The sequence below is a fragment of the Littorina saxatilis genome, linkage group LG1 (assembly GCF_037325665.1).
Source record: "Littorina saxatilis isolate snail1 linkage group LG1, US_GU_Lsax_2.0, whole genome shotgun sequence".
In the NCBI taxonomy this organism is placed as follows: Eukaryota; Metazoa; Mollusca; class Gastropoda; order Littorinimorpha; family Littorinidae; genus Littorina; species Littorina saxatilis.
In genome coordinates this window covers 11,096,417-11,109,353 of record NC_090245.1, presented here as the reverse complement: position 1 = coordinate 11,109,353, position 12,937 = coordinate 11,096,417, and the positions used below count along the sequence as shown (strand labels likewise).

At 41.8% G+C, this 12,937-nt stretch overlaps 1 protein-coding gene across 4 annotated transcripts in view; it reads left to right on the top strand.

The window, feature by feature from the left end:
• The window catches only part of LOC138961460 (protein fantom-like), a 54,227-nt gene that overhangs the window by 24,491 nt on the left and 16,799 nt on the right, over window positions 1–12,937 (top strand). For 2 of the 4 annotated variants that reach the window (XM_070333114.1, XM_070333119.1), the window contains exons 19-29: window positions 186–301; window positions 1,571–1,640; window positions 3,409–3,538; window positions 4,070–4,164; window positions 4,703–4,862; window positions 5,328–5,482; window positions 5,622–5,870; window positions 6,870–7,061; window positions 7,645–7,783; window positions 9,566–9,634; window positions 10,998–11,120. In XM_070333114.1, coding sequence (XP_070189215.1) covers window positions 186–301; window positions 1,571–1,640; window positions 3,409–3,538; window positions 4,070–4,164; window positions 4,703–4,862; window positions 5,328–5,482; window positions 5,622–5,870; window positions 6,870–7,061; window positions 7,645–7,783; window positions 9,566–9,634; window positions 10,998–11,120 — 1,498 coding nt within the window. The remainder of the gene's footprint in view (window positions 1–185; window positions 302–1,570; window positions 1,641–3,408; window positions 3,539–4,069; window positions 4,165–4,702; window positions 4,863–5,327; window positions 5,483–5,621; window positions 5,871–6,869; window positions 7,062–7,644; window positions 7,784–9,565; window positions 9,635–10,997; window positions 11,121–12,937) is intronic. The other 2 variants (XM_070333134.1, XM_070333124.1) reach the window with 1 other exon arrangement.

The following is a 12,937-nucleotide window of genomic DNA, read 5'->3' as shown; positions in this document are numbered from 1 at the left end:
AATTTTATGTGAACGTGACTCATTGTGTTGTGAATAGCAATTTCTTCCTGTCCATCTGATGCCTCATATAATATTCAGAACTGCGAAAGTGACTCGATCGAGCGTTTGCTCTTCTTGTTCATATAAATAGTGCTCACAAGTCCAAGTCTGCATCCATGCTCATTGTGAAGCTTTGACTGTTGTAGGTCAACTTGTCAGAGGACGCCATCCGTCACATTGGGGACGAGGAACCGTCACTCTTCTGTACCTGGGAGTTCTTTGAGTTTGAGATCCAGTCCACACCTGTTGTGCGTGGGGCAAGGTCAGTGTGTGTGTGTATGTGTATGTCTGTGTGAGTGTGTGTGTGTGTGTGTGTGTGTGTCTGTCTGTCTGTCTGTCTGTCTGTCTGTCTGTTTGTGTGTGTGTCTGTGTGTAGTGTGTGTGTGTGTAAGTATGTATGTGTGTTTGTCTGTCTGTCTGCCTGTCTGTGTGCATGTCTGTGTGTAGTGTGTGTGTGTGTAAGTATGTATGTGTGTTTGTCTGTCTGTCTGCCTGTCTGTCTGTGTGCGTGTGTGTGTTTGCATGTGTCTGTGTGTTTGCATGTGTCCTTCCAGTAGTATCCAAAACATTGTCTGATCTCATATACAATGATGTCCCTTTTCTTTGGTGAAACAACAACAGATAAAGTAACATGTTCAGTATTTGATTTTTGACTCACATGCGAAGCAAAAGTGAGTCTATGTACTCACCCGAGTCGTCCGTCCGTCCGTCCGGACGTCCGGAAAACTTTAACGTTGGATATTTCTTGGACACTATTCAGTCTATCAGTACCAAATTTGGCAAGATGGTGTATGATGACAAGGCCCCTAAAAACATACATAGCATCTTGACCTTGCTTCAAGGTCAAGGTCGCAGGGGCCATAAATGTTGCCTAAAAAACAGCTATTTTTCACATTTTTCCCATTTTCTCTGAAGTTTTTGAGATTCAATACCTCACCTATATATGATATATAGGGCAAAGTAAGCCCCATCTTTTGATACCAGTTTGATTTACCTTGCTTCAAGGTCAAGGTCACAGGAGCTCTTCAAAGTTGGATTGTATACATATTTTGAAGTGACCTTGACCCTGAACTATGGAAGATAACTGTTTCAAACTTAAAAATTATGTGGGGCACATGTTATGCTTTCATCATGAGACACATTTGGTCACATATGATCAAGGTCAAGGTCACTTTGACCCTTATGAAATGTGACCAAAATAAGGTAGTGAACCACTAAAAGTGACCATATCTCATGGTGGAAAGAGCCAATAAGCACCATTGTACTTCCTATGTCTTGAATTAACAGCTTTGTGTTGCATGACCTTGGATGACCTTGACCTTGGGTACATGTATTTTGGTAGGAAAAATGTGTAAAGCATGTGAGTCGTGTGGGCTTTGCTCTTCTTGTTTTTTGTTTTTTTTGTTTGTTGCTAAGCTGCCAAGACAAAAAATGCTTTGATTTGCAGCTGGTATTGTTCATAATTCACCAAGACATTGGTTAATAGTGTCTCTAAAAAAACTGCACTGACTTTTGTGTATGTTAATTACAGGCCTGCGTACGACTTCACATCTCAGTACATTGTCAAGGTGGACGACTTCTTCCTGCATTACCTGCAAAAGGTACGCTTCTTATCTACCTGACAGGTTGCTTGTTTAGTTTGATAGTCATACTGAGAAATGTTGTCAGTTGTTTGTGTTAACTGTTCTTTTATTTACACAGTGTGTATTAAATGGTAAACATGAGACCAAAAAGTGGGGCAGGGATGTAGCTCAGTCGGTAGCGTGCTGGATTTGTATCCAGTTGGCCGCTGTCAGCGTGAGTTCGTCCCCACGTTCGGCGAGAGATTTATTTCTCAGAGTCAACTTTGTGTGCAGACTCTCCTCGGTGTCACTGCATGCCGTCATTTACACATCCTTGTGCCGCTGAATCCATGTAGATGATGATTTCCCAGAAACTCTCCTTATAGATGCTATTATGCACATTTCACATTCCTCCCTGAGAAACACTCTTTCGCCATTAGCGAGAAGAACCGGTTCGTCTCTACGACCGGTAGCGATGGGGACTTCCCCGTCCATCCATCTGCGCCGATGTGGCCTCTTGCTCCACCATCGTCACGCACTCTTCCGTGTGAGGTCCGCTCCTCGTACACCCTCATGGAAACTCCTAAAGAATTAACCCAAGTCTTAATACAACATTCTCTTAAACCATTTCTTCTTCCTAAACAGTCGTGTATCCTCTCTCTCATTCATTCTACCTTCACAACTAAACATTACACAAGTACTTCCGACATCACTTCATATATGTCATTCCGTCCACAGTCAATATCCAAGCTATACTTATTCCATGAATCACTTAATCCATTAATAACACTACCATACATAGCATCACCGTCTTAAACATAACATAAATGCGTAACAACATTTATGTTCAAGAATTTACCCAACAAAAACCGTGATACAATCTCAACAAGAATTCTCTTAAAACTTCACATTAGCATTTAGTGCACTTTGCATACACTACCGTTTACATTCGAACTATGTAGTCAAGCTTCAATAATATACAACATAATAAATCGTTTACCTTAAGAGACCCGTCTCAAGAAGGAGTGCTTGTTCCCCGAACAAGACCGACACGCGCTAAACAACCTCCTCGGTTGAGAATCTTAAACGCTGTGAATATGGACTGGGTGGCCGAGTGGTAACGCACTTGCGCTCGGAAGCGAGAGGTTGCGTGTTCAGGCCTGGGTCAGGCCGCAATTTTCTCCCCCCTTCCCTAACCTAGGTGGTGGGTTCAAGTGCTAGTCTTTCGGATGAGACGAAAAACCGAGGTCCCTTCGTGTACACTACATTGGGGTGTGCACGTTAAAGATCCCACGATTGACAAAAGGGTCTTTCCTGGCAAAATTGTATAGGCATAGATGAAAATGTCCATCAAATACCCGTGGGACTTGGAATAAAGTAAAAAAATTCCATCTCACACGGCATTAAGTCTCAGGAAACATGAATACACGCATGCAGGAAAAAAAATATATGGGTAGCGCCGTATGTATGGCAGCTCGCTTTCCCCAGGGAGAAAGCAGCCCGAATTTCCATGAGGGTAACCTCACTGGACTGTAAATCTTATCCAATCCAATCCGATCCAATCCAATATCTTAGTTCAAAACCAGCTATATCTTTCCAACTCGTAAACACTATTCTGTTTAAACCAGGGCTATTTCCTCGTGCAACACACGAAACCCGTGATATCGCTTCTAACCTGTCCTCCGCATCACAATTCAATCTTTAGGGAGGTTAAAATCACGACGTATTACACAGCTCAACATATCTCGAAATATCCTACTCACATCTTTGTGACAATGTTTGCAAATAGCCATTTTATGATCAACAGCAAACATGCACCCTGGAGCTCCATCAGACGTTTGGTCAAGACTTCCGCACAGTGGCCGCCTGCCAGATGGTCTTCAGGGACATCTTTGATAAACCGTCTGGCCGCATCCATGGGCTGGCCACACTCACAGGTAACAGCTTAGCTCTGTGTGTTGGTTATTTTCTGGCCTTTTGTGTGTGTTTGGGGGAGGGGGGAAGAGGGTGGGGGAAGGAGTGGGAGCTATATTGAACTTAAGTGTGTTGGTGTGTGTGGGGGAAAGGGTAGTGGTAGGAAGGAGTGGGAGCTAGGTTGAACTAAATTGGGTTGAAGTGTGTGTGCCTCTGTCTGTCTGTGTGTGTGTGTGTGTGTGTGTGTGTGTGTGTGTGTGTGTGCCTGTGGTGGTGGTGTGTGTGTGTGTGTGCCTGTGTGTGTGTGTGCCTGTGTGTGTGTGCCTGTGGTGGTGGTGTGTGTGTGTGTGTGTGTGTGTGTGTGTGCCTGTGGTGGTGGTGTGTGTGTGTGCCTGTGTGTGTGTGTCTAGTAATTGTTGAATCTAATACTTTAGATATTGCAACACATTAAAAATAAGTAGCATTTGGAAGATTTTTGATGAATATAATAATGTTTTAATCACCTGTACCTCTATAGTCTGTACCTGTAATTTACTCATCATATCTTACTGCAGGTGTGGACGACAAGGAAACAGGTGTGGGCTATGGCACTGTGGAGTACTGGATCAGACTGCGCGTCCCTATGGACCAGGCCCTGCGCCTCTACAAGGTTGGTGGTCTTGGAATTTCTAGTCTCCGGACTGAAAGCAACGCGATTCTGTGAATCCTCTAGGTGTCAAGAAGTATATAATATGTCTTATCCCATCTCTAAGCTTTACAGCTTCATCAATATGGTAATATTCAGGAGCATACCAAGGCTCTGGGCTACCCTATTTTCCCATTGATTTGTATGAAAGCAGCAAGGTTCTGTAAATCCTCTACATGTCAAGAAGCATATAAAACATCTGATCTCATGTCTAAGCCTTACAGCACTAAGGGATGATCACTTTAACGTTTTTGTTTGTTCCAATAACCAACAATTCTTGGTTTTTTATTCAGAATTTTGGAACGTTAGCGGTCCATCTGTTTTTGGATATAAGCTTTACAGCTTTATCAATTGTGTCATGTTCAGGAGCGTACCTAGACTAATTGGGCTACCTAATTTTTCAATTAATTGGTATGAAGCAACAAGATTCTGCAAATCTGTCAAGAAGCATAAACAATCCAATGCCCAAGCTTTACATCTGCGTCAATTCTGTAATGTTCAGGAGCGTACCAAGGCTCTGGGCTACCTGACGGCCAACGAGCAACACATGAAGGAAGCTGTGACAGCTCTGGACGAGGAGGCCGCCAGGCGGCCCTTGGAAAACGTCAACGAACTTCACATCAAGATCCTCAAGTGTTCCAAGCTGAAGGGTCGAAGACAAGGTATGTCTCACACAGAGAGTCGTTTCTGTATTTTATACTGTTGCAATGATATTTAAACAAAAAGAGAACACAACAGTAAGCAGGATTGGTACATTCTTAATCAATATTTCAACAGCTTTTCACTGCCTTCTTCAGGATAGTAAAACGTCAGGAATGATGGCGCGTCATGTTGCAATGGTATTATGTCTTGAACATAGAAACTGATAGAAAGTTTGTTTTTCTGTTTCTATTATTGAGACGGTATATTGTGATGCTTGTGTTAGAATGCATATATGGTGAAATGTAGCCTGAGTAAGCAAGCTGTAGATATAACTGTGCCTGAAGTGGACGTGTGTGCTCAGTTTTTCTTGAATCAGGAAGTTAATATCAGCTTTTGGCTTGAATACTTTATGTGAAAATTGGGCTTCTTACAGTGATTTACAAGAACTTTGCAGCAGCTTATTTGAGCCTTTATATCTGTTGCAGATGTACAGCCCTCTCCGTACTGTGTGTACCAGTTCTTTGACTTCAGCGACCACGACACGGTGATCGTGCGTAACTCCAACAACCCTGAGTTCCATGACCACAAGACCTATCCTGTGCCCATGACTGCCGACCTCGATCAGTACCTGTCTATGGCGGTGGGTGTAAAAATGAGAATTTGGCGTCATTTATCAATCTTTCGTATTTGATGACGCTGACAACTCTTTTGTTCTCTTTTGCCGCACCTAAAACTCTTTGTATTTGATGATGCTGACAACTCGTTCATTTCCTTTGCAGCACCTAAAACTATTCGTGTTTGATGACGCTGACCCAGAAGAAGCGTCTTACGTCGGCCGAGCGGAGATTCCGCTGATGACGCTGCGTCACATGAAGGAGCTGAGGGGAACGTACCCACTGCTGCACCCCACCACAGAGAGCGGAGAGACGCAGCCCGACAGAGAGCAGAGTCTGGGAACCATTGACGTGGAGATCTACTGGCAGTACGAATACATCAAGCCCAGTAGACCTAAGCACACACCCATAGAGGTAGGAGTATGATTTGTTGGGCAGTGAGATATTGAAATATACTACAATACAATACAATACAATACAATATTATAAGACACAATACAATACAATACAATGCAATTCAGTGCAATACAATGCAATACAATACTACTTTATCATCTCAAAAGAGGAATTACATTGTGACTGAACAGACAGCAAACCAGTGGTCTGGTGAATCCAACAATACTGCATCACTTTCAGTCTCAAAGCACAGGGTTTGCAGACCTAAGCACACACCCATAGAGGTATGGTTATGGTTGGTTGTGGTTTTTGTTAGGCACAGGGTTTGCTGTCTTACAGTGACGATATTGAAATCTACTGGCAGTACGAGTACATCAGGCCCAGTAGACCTGAGCACACACCCATAGAGGTAGGGATATGGTTAGTTGTGATCTTGTTAGGCACAGAGTCAAATCTACTGGCAGTACGAGTACATCAGGCCCAGTAGACCTGAGCACACACCCATAGAGGTAGGGATATGGTTAGTTGTGATCTTGTTAGGCACAGAGTCAAATCTACTGGCAGTATGAGTACATCAGGCCCAGTAGACCTGAGCACACACCCATAGAGGTAGGGATATGGTTAGTTGTGATCTTGTTAGGCACAGAGTCAAATCTACTGGCAGTATGAGTACATCAGGCCCAGTAGACCTGAGCACACACCCATAGAGGTAGGGATATGGTTAGTTGTGATCTTGTTAGGCACAGAGTCAAATCTACTGGCAGTATGAGTACATCAGGCCCAGCAGACCTAAGTACAATTCCTATAAATTGCTGTACATCCTGTAGAGTCACAATGCTTTGGGGTTTGTGTTGATATAAAGGTTGGGGGTGTCTTGTTTATAGTTACGTTTGTATGCAGGGGCTGCAAGTCAAGCATATCTCTTGTTATTTCATGGTGAAAGTTCATGTCATATCAGTAGGGTTTTTCCCCCTTATTTTTTTTAGATTTTTACTCAACTAACTACTGCTGTTTCAGATGGACGCAGCACCAGAAGACACCCCTGTGAAGCTACCTGCCTCCCCACCCCACCGTGACCACACCCCCGCCCGCCCCAAACTGAGGAGTCGGCCTGGTCCCTCGGCCACGTCCACCCCTATGGACAGGGACAAGGTCGCTCGTGTCGAGGCTCAGATCGTTCACTCAGAACCCGCTCACTCTGTTTCTTCTGTGAGTGTCTGCTTGGTGGTGTTAGTATAGAAACAGGGCAAGCAGCCCCTGAACTGTCATCAAAAGTAGAACAAATTTGTCTTTTTTTTTTTTTTTTTTTCCTTTTTAAATTGTCGTTTTATGATCTTGTTTATTGGATAAAAAGAGTAACATGGTTTATGTCATTGGTTTGTTTCAGAAATAGTTATGCAGTAGTGGCAGTATGATGCTTGTGTGTGTGTGTGTGTGTGTGTGAACTCAGAACTCAGAACTCAGAACTCAGAACTCATTTAATTGTCATAAAAACACAGTAAAGGGTTTATCAGACACGAAGTGGATATTTGTAAAGACAAGAAGTGTGTGTGTGTGTCTGCTTGTGTGTCTGTCTGTGTGTGTCTGTGTGTGCACAAGCTTCTTTATCTCTCTGTATTCTTCTGTATGGAAGTTCTGGATTGTTTCTTGGTCCTCTCTTGTCAGCTTTACTGGAATTTCATTGCCAGTAGGCCGTTAGCCCACTATTTCTTTTTTTCTTTTTTTTGCAAGAAAGAATACCACTCGCATACACAAAAAGAGATGTTATTTAAACATCGTTGTGTAATTTCAGCCCAAGCCAGTGGCTCGTCGACGTGTGCGCTTGGCAGAGGGCGGGGAAGGTGACGGCAGTGACCTCGTCAATGACACAGTGTCACAGGTCATCAAAGGCTTCATGCCAGGCATGTCGGAATCTGTGTCTTCAGTGGCAGGTATGATAGCATTCTTTCCAGTGCAGTGGAACCCCTCTATTAAGTCCTCTACAAATCTGAGGATGTCAGGTCTTAAAAAGGAGGGAGTCTTTAAACCTAGGTGAATTTCCAGAGGTTCTGAACAGAAAATCTGAAGAAGAAAAAATCAAAGTCTTAAAAAGGGGGAAGTTTTTATTCTTTTGTTCATGATAATTCTATATTGGCCCAAATCTGTTAGCTTTCATTACCATCCATGTGCCTAAGACACTACCATGTCAGATAGAACTGTGTGAAAAATACTATGAAGAGTGCTGGTATGTTTTTGGCTGCAGTAAATTACTCCCTGTTGTTGGTCCGAGGAAACAGGTACAAAACCTTTCATGGGGTTTTATTTTATTGCCATATGATTTCTCTTACAGAGGGAAACTTGTGTGAGGATCCTTTGTGCAGGTTTTCACAGAAGAGTACAAAGCAATGATGTGTCTGATTTTGTTTGAATGAGAATATCAAACTTTTTGTTCTGAAATTGATGTTTTCGGAAATAACTCTGTCTGGTTTGTATGTGTTGTGGAAGAGTGACCTTTTCTTGCAAAACCTCTGCCAAACATTGGAGGGGCCAATCACTAGTGAGGGGTGTGTGTGAAAAACATGTGGACAGGAGTTATTTTGGAATTCGTCTATTTACACCCCCGGTATAGGGGTGTGTATAGGTTTCGCTCGATGTGTTTGTTTGTTTGTTTGTTTGTTTGTGTTCGCATATAGATCTCAAGAATGAACGGACCGATCGTCACCAAACTTGGTGAACAGGTTCTATACATTCCTGAGACGGTCCTTACAAAAATTGGGACCAGTCAAACACACGGTTACGGAGTTATTGGTGGATTAAAATTATACAAGGACTTATAGAGGAACATCTTAATGGTCAAAGGGAAATAACCATTCTCACTCAGTCACTGCCACCAACTGAGAAGGTTATTTTCCTTTGACGGGGGTGTTTTTCCTACCTCGTAGGAATTTCTTGTTTGGTTTCCGGTTGCATCTTGTTAATAATTATATTTCGTCGTTGTCACGCAATTTTGGTGTAAGTCGATTTTTTGCGATTTTCCTTTTTTTTTGCACTTTGAACTAAGCAACTCCTTCTCTGTTACCTAGTGCTTTCAGATCTAAATGCGATACCCGGAAGTGGTGAAATTCTGTTACCTAGTGCTTTCAGATCTAAATGCGATACCCAGAAGTGGTGAAATTCTGTTACCTAGTGCTTTCAGATCTAAATGCGATACCCGGAAGTGGTGAAATTCTGTTACCTAGTGCTTTCAGATCTAAATGCGATACCCGGAAGTGGTGAAATTCTGTTACCTAGTGCTTTCAGATCTAAATGCGATACCCGGAAGTGGTGAAATTCTGTTACCTAGTGCTTTCAGATCTAAATGCGATACCCGGAAGTGGTGAAATTCTGTTACCTAGTGCTTTCAGATCTAAATGCGATACCCGGAAGTGGTGAAATTCACTCGTGAAGAAATGGCGTAACTTTTTCATGTCCAAAAATGTGCAGAAAGTGGCGTAAGTGCCAGAGAGAAAACGGCGTAAGTGCCAGAGAGAAAACGGCGTAACTCTACCAGAGAATGTGTACTTTGCGGTCTCTGACTCTACTGATCAGAGAAATAGGCCACAAAATGGCGTAACAGTTTGAACAGTTTCTCTCTCTCTTGAAAAGTTGTACAAATTGACTTACGCCAAAATTGCGTGTCGACGACGATTTGGTAGTTTTGCTAGGTGTTGACATTCTTACACATTGTGTTTCAGAGATGAGTACGATACAGGCAGAAAAAGATGCTGAAATGCGAGAGGAACCACTTCATGTTGGCTCAGAAGGTAGACACACCATTTCTTTGCAGTTTATATCGAATTTGAAGAGTTTGCTCACAATGCTGTGAATTAACTCTGCAAGAAGTAGCAACAGTTTTGTATTGTATTGAATTACTGAGTTGTAGTAGGGCTTTCTTAGCTGAAAGTTTTGCTAGGAGTAGAAACTTTGATGGTATTCATATGTTGGCAGATTTGTAAGGTGTGCTGTATCAAATGTTCTACGTGGTTACAGACATCATGATATGCTGTTGTGATTCGCAGTTTCATGTTGATTGAAATCTGACGTAACATTTGATACAAAAAGTTTTGTCTGGCTTAACAGAATGTGAAGAAAGTTTACTTGCAGTTTTGCATACAATTATGAATAGCATTTAACATAGAATGGAAACTGTTTTAAAAGAGAGTTTTGCACATGTGTTATGCTAATTGGGCTAATAGTGTGAACAGTGAGGATGAGTGTGGTGATGGTTTGTTTGGAATTTGTGCTTTATTACTTGGCATGTCTCCTTTATGGGCTGAGAGTTAAGATCATAAGCTACTCTGATGAATACTAATGCTTGTGTGAGAGGTGCAGAAAATAGCATGAAAAGAATTTAGGGATTTTGCTTGACGAAGGTGGTTAAACATTGGCACTCAGGTGCATCACAGTATCACTTTTGAATTTAATGATTGTGTTGAAAAAAATTGGCAGTTTTTCAACTCTTTTTTTTCATTCTGCCATAGTGAAAACAAAAAGATGGAATAATGGACTGACAGTGCTTTTGTTGGTTATCAGCATTAGTGAGATACTGAGGTGCACCTGTTCAGAGCTTCTACCAAGCTGAAGCATGTTGCTGAATAATAACAACACACACAACACTAATGTACACCCCTTATTGCCTTGCACCCTCTTCCCACCCTTTCCTTCATCCCTCTCCTTCCTGCTACCTTCCATCCATCCTTCCTCCCATCCTTCCACCTTTCCTTCCTTCCATCCTTCCTACCTCCCTTCCTTCCTTCCTTCCTTCCTTCAACCTTCCATCCATCCTTCTTCCCTTCCTTCCATCCATCCTTCCTCCCTTCCTTCCATCCATTCTTCCTTCCATCCATCCTTCCTCCCTTCCTTCCATCCATTCTTCCTTCCTTCCATCCTTCCTTCCTTCCATCCTTCCTTTCTTCCTTCCTTCCTTCCATCCTTATTTCTTTCCTTCCTTCCTTCCATCCTTCCTTCCTTCCATCCTTCCTTTCTTCCTTCCTTCCATCCATTCTTCCTTCCTTCCATCCATCCTTCCTTCTTCCTTCCTTCCTTCTTTCCATCCTTCCTGCCTTCCTTCCTTCCTTCCTTCCTTCCTTCCTTCCTTCCATCCTCCCTTCCCCACCCTGCTTGCAGCACCTAGAGGCCCTGTGGTTCCGGAGGCAGAGCCTTATTCCACAGAGGAGGAGGAGCTCGTTGCTCGACCCAAACCTCCTAGATCCTCTCTCAATATTGAGTCGGGGTCTGCGTCAGAGGAAGGTATACCTATACACACAGTCAACCCCTCCCTTTGGGGCGGTTTTTTTTTTCTCCTGGCTTATTAGCCTTCCTTTTTGGAGTCAAAAAACAAGAAAGGTAGGTTGTTGGAACGTTTGTTATTGACAAAACAATACATTCACAGATATTTCGACCCAACAGTCTTTTAAGTGAACAACAAGAAGATGATATTCATTCGCTCGGCTTCCTGACGAGTGGACGTAAACTGATTCTATCAAGATAAGTTTTGTGTGAATATTTGTTTGTCTGTTCACTTAAAAGACCGTTGTGTTGAAATATCTGTGAATGTATTGTTTTGTCAATAACAAACGTTCCAACAACCTACCTTTCTTGTTTTTTTATTCTGAATTTTGGAACGTTGGCAGTCTCTTTGTTTTTGGATTTACTTCCTTTTTGGAGTTTAAGCTTTGGGGGTTTTCCAGCTTGTTTTGGATTGGTTCAGTTTTGTACTCATGGTTTTGGGTCTTGATTTATTTTACAAGTCTGCTGCTTTGATAATGTTGTTTGCCCTTTTTGCTTGACCGTAACATTTTGTTTAACCACGTGAGACTGAATTGAAACTGTATATTCTCTTCTCGCTTGACCAGTTTCTTATTTTATTTGTTAACCCATTAGTTTCGCAAGATTCCTCTTTAAAAAAAGTGTGCAATTGTATAGAAATTGAAACTACTCTATTCTTGTTTTACCCGTTTTTTCTCCCAGCTTATAACTTGTTTTGGAATTCCTTTCAAATCTGTTTTCTCCTGTGCAATATTTTAGCTTCTGTTGGTTATCTGATTTTTTAATTTCTATATTTGTTTTGTATTACACTAAGTCTCTTTTTACATTTAGTCAAGTTTTGACTAAACGTTTTAACATAGAGGGGGAATCGAAACGAGGGTCGGGGTGTATGTGTGCGTGTGTGTGTGTGTGTGTGTGTGTGTGTGTGTGTGTGTGTGTGTGTGTGTGTGTGTGTGTGTGTGTGTGTGTGTGCGTGCGAGCGTGCGTGCGTGTAGAGCGATTCAGACCAAACTACTGGGCCGATCTTTATGAAATTTTACATGAGAGTTCCTGGGATTGATATCCCCGAACGTTTTTTTCCTTTTTTCGATAAATGTCTTTGATGACGTCATATCCGGCTTTTCGTGAAAGTTGAGGCGGCACTGTCACGCTCTCATTTTTCAACCAAATTGGTTGAAATTTTGGTCAAGTAGTCTTCGACGAAGCCCGGCCTTCGGTATTGCATTTCAGCGTGATGGCTTAAAAATTAATTAATGACTTTGGTCATTAAAAATCTGAAAATTGTAAAAAAAAATGAAAAATTATAAAACGATCCAAATTTACGTTTATCTTATTCTCCATTATTTTCTGATTCCAAAAACATATAAATATGTTATATTTGAATTAAAAACAAGCTCTGAAAATTAAAAATATAAAAATTATTATCAAAATTAAATTGTCCAAATCAATTTAAAAACACTTTCATCTTATTCCTTGTCGGTTCCTGATTCCAAAAACATATAGATATGATATGTTTGGATTAAAAACACGCTCAGAGAATTAAAACGAAGAGAGGTATAGAAAAGCGTGCTATCCTTCTCAGCGCAACTACTAAACCGCTCTTCTTGTCAATTTCACTGCCTGAGCGGTGGACTGACGATGCTACGAGTATACGGTCTTGCTGAAAAATTGCATTGCGTTCAGTTTCATTCTGTGAGTTCCACAGCTACTTGACTAAATGTTGTATTTTCGCCTTACGCGACTTGTTTTTCTTCTTTTACATTTAGTCAAGTTTTGACTAAATGTTTTAACATAGAGGG